At 39.2% G+C, this 12,660-nt stretch overlaps 1 protein-coding gene across 1 annotated transcript; it reads right to left on the bottom strand.

Moving 5' to 3' along the window:
• Nucleotides 1-6,422: 6,422 nt before the first annotated feature.
• LOC138337376 (uncharacterized) lies at nt 6,423-10,741 on the bottom strand. The gene is made up of 6 exons (XM_069287286.1): nt 10,201-10,741; nt 9,329-9,522; nt 7,644-8,009; nt 7,352-7,466; nt 7,054-7,267; nt 6,423-6,570 (listed from the first exon to the last, which is right to left on the bottom strand). The coding sequence occupies exons 1-6, from the start codon at nt 10,739-10,741 to the stop codon at nt 6,423-6,425; spliced, it is 1,578 nt and encodes a 525-aa protein (XP_069143387.1).
• Between the last annotated feature and the right edge of the window lie 1,919 nt (nt 10,742-12,660).

Below are 12,660 nucleotides of genomic sequence, written 5' to 3'. Positions count from 1 at the left end.
CAATTCAACCGCAACTCTAGCCAGTCTTCATTACACCGGATTTCAAGGTAAGCTAATGCTTCTAGCTTGGACTGGATCTTCTTCTTCATGTCTTGATGCCTTGAAGTTCCGGCATGGACTAGCTTTTTATTTATTCTAGCTTTCTAGATACTCTTAGATATAGTAATTTTAGGATAAATGTTCTTGTGATGATGACTTCCTGATTTTGGAAATAATAAGTATTGTGTTTTTTGAAGTTATTTAATCGATTTTCATTAATGAGTTTAAGTCTTCAGCATTTTATTCTGTTTATTATGGTTGAAATGTTGGGGTTTAGATTGGTTTGTTCGCTCACATAGGAGGGTAAGTGTGGGTGCCACTCGCGGCCCGCTTTGGGTCGTGACAAACTTGGTATAGCATAGAGGGTAAAAGTATACGGATAAATACGTCACATAGGGCATGACACATATGCATACTAGACCAAAATGGAGTCCGCAAGTTATACGGCATTAAGCTACACAAATACATGGTGTACACGTGCATTTGAGCTATACAGTAGTGTGTGAGCGAATGAAGTATATGTAATGTAGGAAAGGACTAGATGATCTTATGATGCAAGAGTACATACGTTAAGACATCTACACTATATTAAAAAATGTATATGTATAAGAAAATGATCTACGGAATAGAAATGTTTTGTTTAAGCGAGTAGGCCACGAGGCATGTAAAATATATAGAAATTTTCATATGATCAATCAACCTGCAAAACCAACAAAATATGGACAAGTAACACATGAATGTAAGTAGTGCAATAAAATGACGCGAACGAATTTGTGAAGTTGTTGCGTATAGTAGGAACAGTTTCATACTTTTTTTCTATTATCTGAGTTGAGGCAATGGACCTCGTGGAGTGTCCGGGTCAGAAGGAAAATTTTTACTAGAATGTGTTTGTTGTGCAACACGTGGCAGTCTTCAATTCTTCGTTGCACGCAGGCTGCTATGGTAGCTTGCTTCCAAAAGATAGGGTCGTCCTCAAAGACACTTGGAGAGGGGTCCTTGGGGAGTCGTGACTAGACGTTTGGACCCTATAAACTATATTTTACCTTTTTAAAGTCTTTTTACATGTTTATACTTCATATGACACTCCCAAAGCTTTACAAAATATAGGGACGTATACTAGGTCAATTTAGCTAGTTTCCAGACACCAAGGTCTCTCTTTGTTGTTTTGGCTCTAATCTTTTTAACTGGTTGTGTTACATGAATATACGTCTAGAAACATCAATCTTACAATTATTTAATATGGGGGGACTCTTGACTATGTCATTAAACTTCCGAGTGTTACACTTTCCCTTTTAACTTAAAACACAATCCACTTATTTTATGTAGGTGCATTACCTAGTTGATATTTCACTTAAAATGTTATTCACTTATTCTATGTAGGTCCATCACCTACATGCCTTTTTACATAAAATGCAGTCTACTAATTCTAAATAGGTGCATCACCTACTTGTCATCCACTAGCATATTTTATTCAAGCAAGCACCTCACTTATTTTATACTATTTTCTAAATCTTAGTTTCTTTACCAGACTGTAGCACCAATACACATTTGACCACTTTGACTTTTATATCGAATAACATCTTTCTCGAGTTTGAATTATGTTAGATTTCACTTAATACATGCACTGAGTATTACAACTTCGAACATAGTCTATTGTCACCAGGCGTATAGGAAACCGATTCCATAACTACCACAATGAAATTTTTAGTCTAGATATACATAAATTTATTACATTAGAATACGGGGTGTTATAGAGAGGAAATCAAAGGTGTGCATACATCACTGATTGTGAGATTATTTAACTAATGCTAACATTTTCTCATGTTTTGTTGAGTTGTCTTAACTTTTAGGTACCATGGAAACCGAAAGTGATACCCTCTTACTTCAGGGCAATATTACCTTGAAATGCATATTTGAGGTTATTGCTGATGTTAATTACAGAATAGAGAACATGAAAGAGCGATTGGCCTCTCTAGAGGATAAGCTGTCTGGAACGGAAGAGGTTGGACATCCCTTCAAATAGGGTGACACAAACTCAACCTAACCCTGTTGTTTTTCCTTCACTTTGTAAAAATTCTTCTTTACGTTCAAACATAATTAATTGATGAACACAAATTCTAGACAGAGAGACTATATGCGATGGAGTGATCAATGCACTAATGGGATGTTCCAACATCCAAGGTAAAGAAGCTCTTTCTTGCATGCGTCAACTTACAATAGCAAATCTTATCTCTATTACCATTTAAAATGAACTAAGTGTAAATGTTAGCTTGTCATAATATGATCCTATGAATTCCTTTCCTTATACTAATAATGTGCTTGTCGAGAGCTAATACACTAGTTGCTCCTATTACTGACCGAATTGACTCTTCTAGTGAGGTCGATTAGTGACAACTTAGTGTTCACAGTATGCCTTGAATCTAGTTCATTATTTTGTATTAATTGTCTTTATCAACCTATTTTTGAGTGCAATTCCCTGTTTGAGGGGCCTTGTAATGTGATTAAGGAACCTCAAGTTGGTGCTACTAATGTTAATATTGATCAATTGGTTAGAAGTTACCCTTTGAGAATATCTATTGTGGAAGATCCGATTTCTTACTTTGATCGTAGAAGCCATGTTCTTAAAAATGCTTTAAAAAATTATATGTGTCTTTTTGAGGGTAAACGTAAACATTGTAATTCTTCCCTAATAGTCTAGCATTTCCTCTTTAAGTATTATATCATATTTGAAGATTATGAAATCACTCCTAGCTATATACCTAATAGTGTGCTTCTTGGGAGTAGTTTAGTTCTTAATAACTATATTGTCTTTAGCAACTAACTATGGTGTGAATCCTTTCCTCCCAATAATGGAAAAATATTCTTGGAAGATGACAATACTCTTGTTAGGAAGGAATGTGATGAGGAGGAAGATGTTATTTGTTTTCCTATTACCTTCTCTTCTTGATGTGTTCAAATTGTCAATGGTTTGAACTAGGATTTTTAATCTATTAGACGTCATACCCATGAAAACACCCTAGAGGAAATAAACTTGAAAAATACATTTCTCTATTAGTTTTTTACATATGATGATGCTCATGCTGTTGAGTGGAGTATCATGTTGAAAAATTAGAGTGCCAATCGGGCAAAAGTAGAAGTGCTTGATCCAAGTCCATGAATCTTCTTTCCATTTGAACTTGATAGTTAATGAAATGGTGGTACTTGGTTAGTGATGCTTGGTCAAGATGAAAGTATCATTTCGATTGATTTGTTGGCACCTCTCCCTATGATGGAAATTCCTTCGTGAGGGTTGACAATCCTATGAAGGATCCTACATTCTTTGCGGGGAAGGGTACTTTCCTAAGCCCGTTTCATTACTCCTGCTTTGAGAATAATCTTGTTGATCGTACAGTGTTTGGGGTTAGGAGTTTTCATTGAGACATGGTGAAGTTTATTTTAAAATTTCCATGATGTCTGTGTCTCTTCCTTATTGTAAAGTGATGAGTGCTAGGACACTTGAACCTAGTTTGGATCTTACATAAGCAAACAACTTAGATGTCCCTAGTAAGCATGTAACCTTTCTCTATTATCTATTTGCATATGCTTATACTCATGTTTGTGTGGGTACCTTATTTTTTTTAATAGTGGAATCAGTGGAGCAAATGAGAGTCTGCTTGACTCGATGCTATATTCATCCTTCCCATTTTACCTCGAGGTTGGTTTAAATTATGATGGATATGGTAGTAACATCCTTTTTATTTCATGTGATACTTACTTGCTGTTATTACCGTACCCTATATGCTTGAATAAGGTTTGTTTGTAAAGTCTAGTGGGGGATACTTTTATATTTTACCCCACTAATGAATACGGAGTAATTACAATCTTGAAATAATCTAGGGCATTGTATTGAGTCTTAAGTTGGGCTAACTTTGTTTATGCCCTTGCACTTAGTTTTAAAATGTTTAAGTTTTACTTTACATAAGAGAGGCCTTGTGCTCGTATGACTGTAAAACAATCGCTTACAAATGGAGTTGTTTAGGTTTATTGGTTCCTACACACTACCCTTTGTCAATGTTTCTTACTTAGCCAAGTATCGATTACTCGGATTGGTTACAAACCCTTGGTTGGTATTTGTGATACTTTTTTGTATGTTAAGTTTGTGCATCCTTGGAAAAATGATGAAATTATTATTGCTAATGCTAACCCTCATGCAATGAGGATATTGTTCTCGTTTGCTCTACATATAGTTTTGCAAGGTATAGGTTGGAGGATGAATTCTTTTTAAGAAAGATAGAATTATGTAAAATGGATAATATCAAGCCTATCCAGTCACGAACTTCAATGCTTTAATGCAATGTTCACAAAGATGGATCCTGTTTGGTATGTATGTATACATAGGAGGGAGTTTGTCATGACCCAAATCGGGTCGCTACATGCACCCACACTTACCCTACTATGTGAGCGAACCAACCAATCTAAACCTTAACATTTCAATATAATACCAACAGAAAGCAATGCGGAAGACTTAAACTCATTAATAAAAACCAATTCAATAACTTCTAAAAACTCAACAACTATTATTATCCCCCAAAATCTGGAAGTCATCATCACAAAAACATCTACTTCAAATTACTAAATCTAAGAGTATCTAAGAAGCTAAAATACATAAACAGCTAGTCCATGCCGGAACTTCAAGGCATCAAGACATGAAGAGGAGGATCCAGTCCAATCTAGAAGCATTAGCTCACCCTAATATCCGGAGTAATGAAGACTGGCTAGAGTTGCGGTTGAGTTGAAGGCGACGGTACGTTTGCTGCACTCCACAATTTACAAAGAAAACAAATACAAGTAGGGGCCAGTACAAACACAAGTACTTAGTTGGTATCATCGGCCAACTCAAAATAGAAAACTGTATATATATCAGATAACATCATAAAATCAACTAATATCCTTAGCATGCAGCATTTATAATTACCATAACCCTTGGTTACAACACCAAGCACATCAATGAGGACTCACGCCTCCTCATCATACTCATTTGGGAATTAGGTTCATTAGATTGAGTATATTAACATCTTTCAAGATTCATTATCTTTATTCCTCTCGTGTCGGTACGTGACACTCCGCTCCTCATATACTATCCTGGTGTCAAAACGTGACACTCCGATCCTCATTCTATCCTTGTGTCCGAACTTGACACCCGATCCATATACTATCCTGGTGTCGGAACGTGACACTCCGATCCTCATTCTATCCTTGTGTCCGAACGTGACACCCGATCCATATTCTATCCTAGTACCAGAATGTGGCACCCGATCCATATACTATCCTGGTGTCAGAAAGTGACACTCCGATCCTCATATACTATCCTAGTACCGGAACGTGGCACCCAATCCCCTAATCTCACTACTTTCGTTCTTCAAGCCTTCTTTTACACTAAGGCATCATCATTAACAAGGTAGATTAAGGTTTCTCAAGATTTAGGATTCAATAGCTTCATCATGCTTATTTTATTACAATTACATAATCAAATTCATGCAAGCATACAATTAAGCATATAGAAGGGTTTACAATACTACCCATACAAATCATTCGCTATTAAGAGTTTACTACGAATAGTATAAAAACCATAACCTACCTCCACCGAAGATTCGTGATCAAGCAAGCAATTTTCTCAAGGCTTTGTTTTCTCTTCGTTTCCCTCTTGTCTCAATCGATCCTCTCTCTCTCTCTTCTTGTTCTTTCTATTTTTCTTATTCAAACCCTCTTTCCTTTATTCTAATTAGCATCTAATTAGGTATAAAAGAATGATGAATTAACCCACTAATTAACTCAAGGTTACCTCTTTTAGCCCCCAAGTAATTGAGTTACTATTATTAAACCACTAACTTTATAATTATAAGCCGGAATAGTCCAAAACGGCACTTAAAATAGTTACTGAAAACCGACCCAGCCTGGGATTATGCAGCTTGTGACGGCCCATCGTGCCTGTGACGGTCCATCCTGCTGCTGCGTCATAGAGTTCAGAGACTCAATTCTCTGAAGAGTCTGTTTTAGTCCGTCAGGCCAGTGACGGTCCGTCCTGCCATGTCGTCACGAAGTTCAGAAAGTCTATTTCAGTACCCAAATTTCAGAATTATAAGTGTTTTGGGATGAGACCCCCATGACAGTTCATCGTGGGATCCATCGACTTAGCCAGTTTTTTTCAGAAATAAAATCTACTGCTCAAAACGACTAAACATGACGTTACAATAGATACCAATTTACCCATCGTTCATCCTCGAACGATTATATGAAGGAGAACAAGGGCGAAAGGAAGTACCTGAATCTGTAAAGAGGTGTGGGTATCTTTCTTGCATGTCAGCCTCTTTCTCCCAAGTGGCTTCTTCAACGGGTCGATTCTTCTAGAGAACTTTGATGGATGCAATCTCCCTTGACCTCAACTTGCGAACTTCTCTATCTATAATAGAAACGGGTTCCTCCTCATAAGACAAATTTTCATCAAGCAGAACTGAATCACAACGAATGATGTAGTTTCCATCCCCATGGTATCTTTTCAACATAGAAACATAAAATACCGGATGCACTCCGAACAGCCCTAGAGGCAAGGCTAACTCATAAGCCACCTCCCCTACGCGCTTCAGAACTTTAAATGGACCAATATACCTTGGGCTAAGTTTACCTCGCTTACCAAACCACATTACCCCTTTCATGGGCGAAACATTCAGCAAGACTTGCTCACACTCCATGAACTCCAAGTCTCTAACCTTTCAATCTGCATATTCCTTTTGCCTACTTTGCGCCGCAAACAACTTTTCTTGAATAGATTTCACTTTCTCTAATGAATCCCTCAAAAGGTCAGTACCCCAAGGTCTAACCTCAAATGCATCAAACCAACCAATGGGGGACCTACATCTCTTCCCATACAATGCTTTGAATGGAGCCATATCAATACTGGAGTGATAGCTATTGTTGTAGGAGAACTCCTCTAAGGGTAAGAAGCTATCCCAATGACCACCAAATTCTATCACACACGCACGAAGCCTATCCTCCAACACTTGAATCGTTCTCTCAGACTGAACATCGGTCTGAGGATGGAACACAGTACTAAGGTCTAACCTAGCACCCAATTCCACATGCAATGTTTTCCAAAACTTAGAAGTAAACTGCGTACCTCTATCTGATATGATGGAGAGTGGAACCCCATGCAATAGAACAATTTCTGATATATAGATTTTTGCTAACTTCTCTGCATTATAAGTAACATTGACTGGAATGAAATGAGCAGACTTAGCTAACCTATCAACAATCACCCAAAAAGAGTCATACTTACCCATTGTCTTTGGAAGACCAACCACGAAATTCATTACAATTCTCTCCCATTTCAATTCAGGAATGGACACTCTCTGAAGTGTTCCTCCAGGCCTCTGGTGTTCATATTTTACTTGCTGACAATTCGGACATTTGGCAGTAAAATCAACAATATCACGCTTCATTCTACACCACCAAAAGTGTTGCTTTAGGTCACGGTACATCTTGGTTGCACCAGGATGTATAGAATACCTTGAACTATGAGCCCCTGTCTGAATATTGTTGACTAAATCATCAACTCGGGGTTCACATACCCTTCCCTTTATTCTCAAAACACCTTCCTCATCGATTTGTGCTTCCTTAGCCTCTCCTCGCAATACCTTATCCTGGATTTTGCTTAGTTTCTCATCATCAAATTGTTTTCCCTTAATTTTGTCAAGAAAAGAAGATCTTGCCTCCACACAAGCCAACAATCCTCCCTTCTCATTTACTTCAAATCTAATTAAGTCGTTTGCTAGAGTCTGAACCTCTCTAGCCAATGGACGTCTGGAAACTTGCAAGTGAGCTAGACTTCCCATGCTCCTTGCCTTTCTACTTAAGGTGTCTGCCACAACATTAGCCTTTCCCGAATGATACAAGATAGTTATATCGTCGTCCTTCTGTAGTTCCATGCATCTCCTCTGTTTTAAATTCAAATCTTTTTGAGTAAAGAGATACTGTAGGCTACGATGATCTGTGTGTACTTCACACTTAACCCCATAAAAATAATATCTCCATTGCTTTAATGCAAACACTATCGCAGCCAATTCCAAATCATGGGTCGGGTAATTGCGTTCGTGCACCTTTAATTGCCTTGAAGCATAAGCAATTACATTCTTCTCTTGCATTAGCACTGCACGGAAACCAGAATAGGATGCATCACAATAAACAATGAAGTTCTTACCTTCCACGGGCAAGGTGAGTATTGGTGCAGTAGTCAACAAAGTTTTGAGCTTCTGAAATCTTTCTTCACACTCGTCCGACCATACAAATGGAACATTCTGCTTAGTCAAGTTCGTCAATTAGAAAGCAACGGAAGAGAATCCCTTGACAAATCGACGGTAATAGCAAGCTAAACCAACAAAGCTCCTTATTTATGACACATTAGTAGGTCTTACCCAATTCTTCACTGTCTCAATCTTAGAAGGATCCACCATCACCCCATCCTTAGAAACCACATGCCCCAAGAAGGATACTGCATCTAGCTAAAACTCACACTTGGAAAATTTGGCATAAAGCTTTTTCTCCCTCAGCATTTCCAATACAATTCTCAAGTGCTCCTCATGTTCCCTCTTGCTCTTTGAGTATACCAATATATCATCAATAAATACGATCACAAAGAGATCCAGATATGGCTTAAAAATCTCATTCATCAGGCTCATGAAAGCAGCAGGGGCATTCGTAAGACAAAAAGACATCACTACAAATTCGTAATGCCCATACCTGGTCCGAAAAGCAGTCTTTGGCACATCTATTGCTTGTATTTTCAATGGATGATAACGGGATCTCAAGTCAATCTTAGAGAAGACACAAACACCTTGTAACTGATCGAACAAGTCATCAATGCGAGAAATGGGATACTTGTTCTTAATAGTTACCTTGTTCAACTGTCTGTAGTGTATGCACATCCGAAAACTCCCATCCTTTTTCTTCACATATAATACCGGAGCACCCCAAGGAGATGCACTTGGTCTAACAAAGCCTTTGCTTAGCAACTCTTGAAGTTGTGCCTTTAACTCTCTAACTCCGCGGGAGCCATTCTATAAGGGGGTATATAAATGGAGCGAGTACCCGGTTCAAGATCAATGCAGAAGTCAATATATCTATCCGGTGGCATACCAGGAAACTCTGCAGGAAACACATCTAAAAATTCGCGGACTATCGAAACCAACTCAATTGAAGGTACTTGAGTAGTGTCATCCCTGAGATGTGCCATGAAATCTAGACAACCCTTACTAACCATTTTCTTAGTACGAAGAAAGGAGACGATCCGAACCGGATTGGAAGTGTAGTCGCCCTCCCACACTAACGGATCTGTCCCAGGCTTGGCTAACGTCACTGTTTTAGCATTACAATCCAAGGTCACAAAATTTCGAGAAAGCCAAGTCATTCCCAGAATTACATCAAAATCAACCATTTCTAAGATAACCAAGTCTACATAAGTATTGTTCCCCACAAAAATCACCAAACAAGACCTATATATCCTTTCAACTATTACAGACTCACCGACCTGAGTAGACACACGAATAGGTATGTCAAGCAATTCATAATGTAAATAAAGACCATTAGCAAATGAGGAAGATACATATGAAAATGTGGAGCAAGGATCAAATAATACAGAAGCCATGCAATCCCAAATCAAAAGATTACCTGTCATAACAACATCCGATGTCTCCGCTTCAGACCGCCCAGGGAAGGCGTAAAAATGTGCCCTGTCACCTTTTTGTCCGATGCCCCTACCATGTTGTGCTGTAGTGGCTACAGTTTTCCCATCACCCCGGCCGTTTTGGTGACCACCATTACCTCGACCACCACGTCCTCCAGAATGACGGCCTCTTCCATGACCACCTCTACCTCTGACTATTGGAGGTCTGTAATTTTGTTTTGGACAATACCTCTTGATGTGTCCAGTCTCCCCACATCCATAACATTCTCTAGATTCAAGCATTGGTCTTTGTGAGAATGACAAAGTTTGGGAATAACCTCCAACCTCAGAGAAATGTTGACCGGTCTGAGGTGGACCCCCAACTACAGTCTGTAGTGAGGACTGAATTGGTCGGACTGAGTAACCTCCTGAACCCTGTCCTCTGGAGTAAGAACCATTAAACTCACCTCTCTTTCGAAACATTTTTGATGTCGATGTCATGGTGAAGTCATCTGTCTTCACTCCTTTCACCTCTATTACGAAGTCCACCATTTCTTGAAAAGATTTTGCCATAGCCTTTATCTGTAAGGCTGGAGTTCGCAATTCTGACCTCAACCCCTTCATAAAACGGCGAATCCGCTCTTGCGGACTGAAACAAAGTTGGGTGGCATGCCTGGATAATGCATGAAACATAGCCTCACATGCCATAACCGACATCCTACCTTGCTCTAGGCTCAAGAATTCATCTCTTTTCCTATCCCTCAAAGTCCGGGGGATATACTTCTCCATAAACAAGTTAGAGAATGATACCCAAGTCATAGGTGGTGCCTCTGTTGGTTGACACTCAACATGCGACCGCCACCGCATTTTGGCGTTCCCTTGAAACTGATACGTCACAAACACAGCACCAAACCGTTCTACTATACCCATCTTGTGTGGTAGCTCATGACATTCAACCAGAAAGTCGTAGGAATCCTCAGATTCAGCATCAATCCACAGTATGTGCATGTTGTACCTCCGGAGCCTGAGGTGCTGGTTCAGAAAACACTGGAGGCGCTTGTCCTTGATCAGATAGCCCGCTAAGATAAGCAAGAACCTGATTGATCATCTCTAGGGTAGGTTGGGGTGGAAATTCCTCATTCTGCACTTGCTGGTTTTCCCCATCCTCACCCTCTCTTACTACTTCCTCAGTCGGTGGAGGAGTCACAGCCCTAGTACCAAATGGGCCAGGCGTTTGTCCTCCTCCTCTAGAGGACGTCCTCCCATGACCTCAACCGCGGCCTCTTGCCACTTCTCCTCTTCGAGCTACAGTCTCCGTGGCTGGCTTAGATGCATCTTGTCTTGCTGATGTTGATGTTGGCGCAGTCGTTGCTCTAGTTCTAACCATCTGCAAAATAGAGTGAAGATTGTCAGATACAAATTTGTATCACCTAGATACCAATTGGATCCAAGTAATAGCACGAAAGAAAGAAAGAAAGAGTGGAATTTTCCTAATGTTTTATAGCCTCTCAAATAAAAGTAAACGCATCCCCCTACCGTTCCTTAAGACTCTACTAGACTCGTTCTTGTGTGACGAGACCAACGAACCTAATTCTCTGATGCCAAGTTTGTCACGACCCATAACGGGTCGCGACTGGCACCCACACTTACCCTCCTATGTGAGCGAATCAACAAATCTAAACCATAACATTTCAATATAATATCAACGGAAAGTAATACGGAAGACTTAAACTCATTAATAAAAACCAATTCAATAACTTCTAAAAACTCAAAAACTATTATTATCCCCCAGAATCTGGAAGTCATCATCACAAGAACATCTAATTCAAATTACTAAATCTAAGAGTATCTAAGAAGCTAAAATACATAAATAGCTAGTCCATGCCGGAACTTCAAGGCATCAAGACATGAAGAAGAGGATCCAGTCCAAGCTAGAAGCATTAGCTCACCCTGATATCCGTAGTAATGAAGACTGGCTAGAGTTACGGTTGGGTTGAAGGTGACGGTAAGTTTGTTGCACTCCACAATTTACAAAGAAAACAAATACAAGTAGGGGTCAGTACAAACACAAGCACTTAGTAGGTATCATCGGCCATATCAAAATAGAAAAGAGTATATATATCAGTTAAAATCATAAAATAAACTAATATCCTTAGCATGCAGCATTTACAATTACCATAACCCTTGATTACAACACCAAGTACATCAATGAGGACTCACGCCTCCTCATCATACTCATTTGGGAATTAGGTTCATTAGATTGAGTATATTAACATCTTTCAAGATTAATTATCTTTATTCCTCTCGTGTCGGTACGTGACACTCCGCTCCTCATATACTATCTTGGTGTCGGAACATGACACTCCGATCCTCATTCTATCCTGGTATCGGAACGTGACACCGGATCCATATACTATCCTGGTGTCGGAACATGACACTCCGATCGTCATTCTATCCTGGTGTCGGAACGTGACACCAGATCCATATTCTATCCTGGTACCGGAACGTGGCAACCGATCCAAATACTAACCTGGTGTCGGAACGTGACATTCCGATCCTCATATACTATTCTGGTACTGGAACGTGGCACCCGATCCCCTAATCTCACTACTTTTGTTCATCAAGCCTTCTTTTACACTAAGGCATCATCATTAACTAGGTAGATTAGGGTTTCTCAAGATTAAGAATTCAATAGCTTCATCATGCTTATTTTATCATAATTAAATAATCACATTCATGCAAGCATACAATTAAGCATATAGAAGGGTTTAGAATACTACCCATACATATCATTCGCTATTAAGAGTTTACTACGAATAGTATAAAATCCATAATCTACCTCCACCAAAGATTCGTGATCAAGCAAACAATTTTCTCAAGGCTTTGTTTTCTCTTCGTTTCCCTCTTGACTCGATCGATCCTCTCTC

Source organism: Solanum lycopersicum, chromosome 7, assembly GCF_036512215.1.
Source record: "Solanum lycopersicum chromosome 7, SLM_r2.1".
Taxonomy (NCBI): Eukaryota; Viridiplantae; Streptophyta; class Magnoliopsida; order Solanales; family Solanaceae; genus Solanum; species Solanum lycopersicum.
The sequence above is the reverse complement of the archived record's forward strand: the minus strand, read 5'-3'. Positions and strand labels throughout refer to the sequence as shown.

Bases quoted from the DNA above. Each gene is read 5' to 3' on its own strand.
- LOC138337376 (XM_069287286.1), bottom strand. From the start codon at position 10,741: ATGCACATACTGTGGATTGATGCTGAATCTGAGGATTCCTACGACTTT. The intron at 8,010-9,328 runs GTTAGTAAGGGT...AATTTAAAACAG, and splicing joins TTCTTCGTACTAAGAAAATG to AGGAGATGCATGGAACTACA. The intron at 6,571-7,053 runs GTGTGTGATAGA...TATGTTGAAAAG, and splicing joins TTGGAGGATAGGCTTCGTGC to ATACCATGGGGATGGAAACT.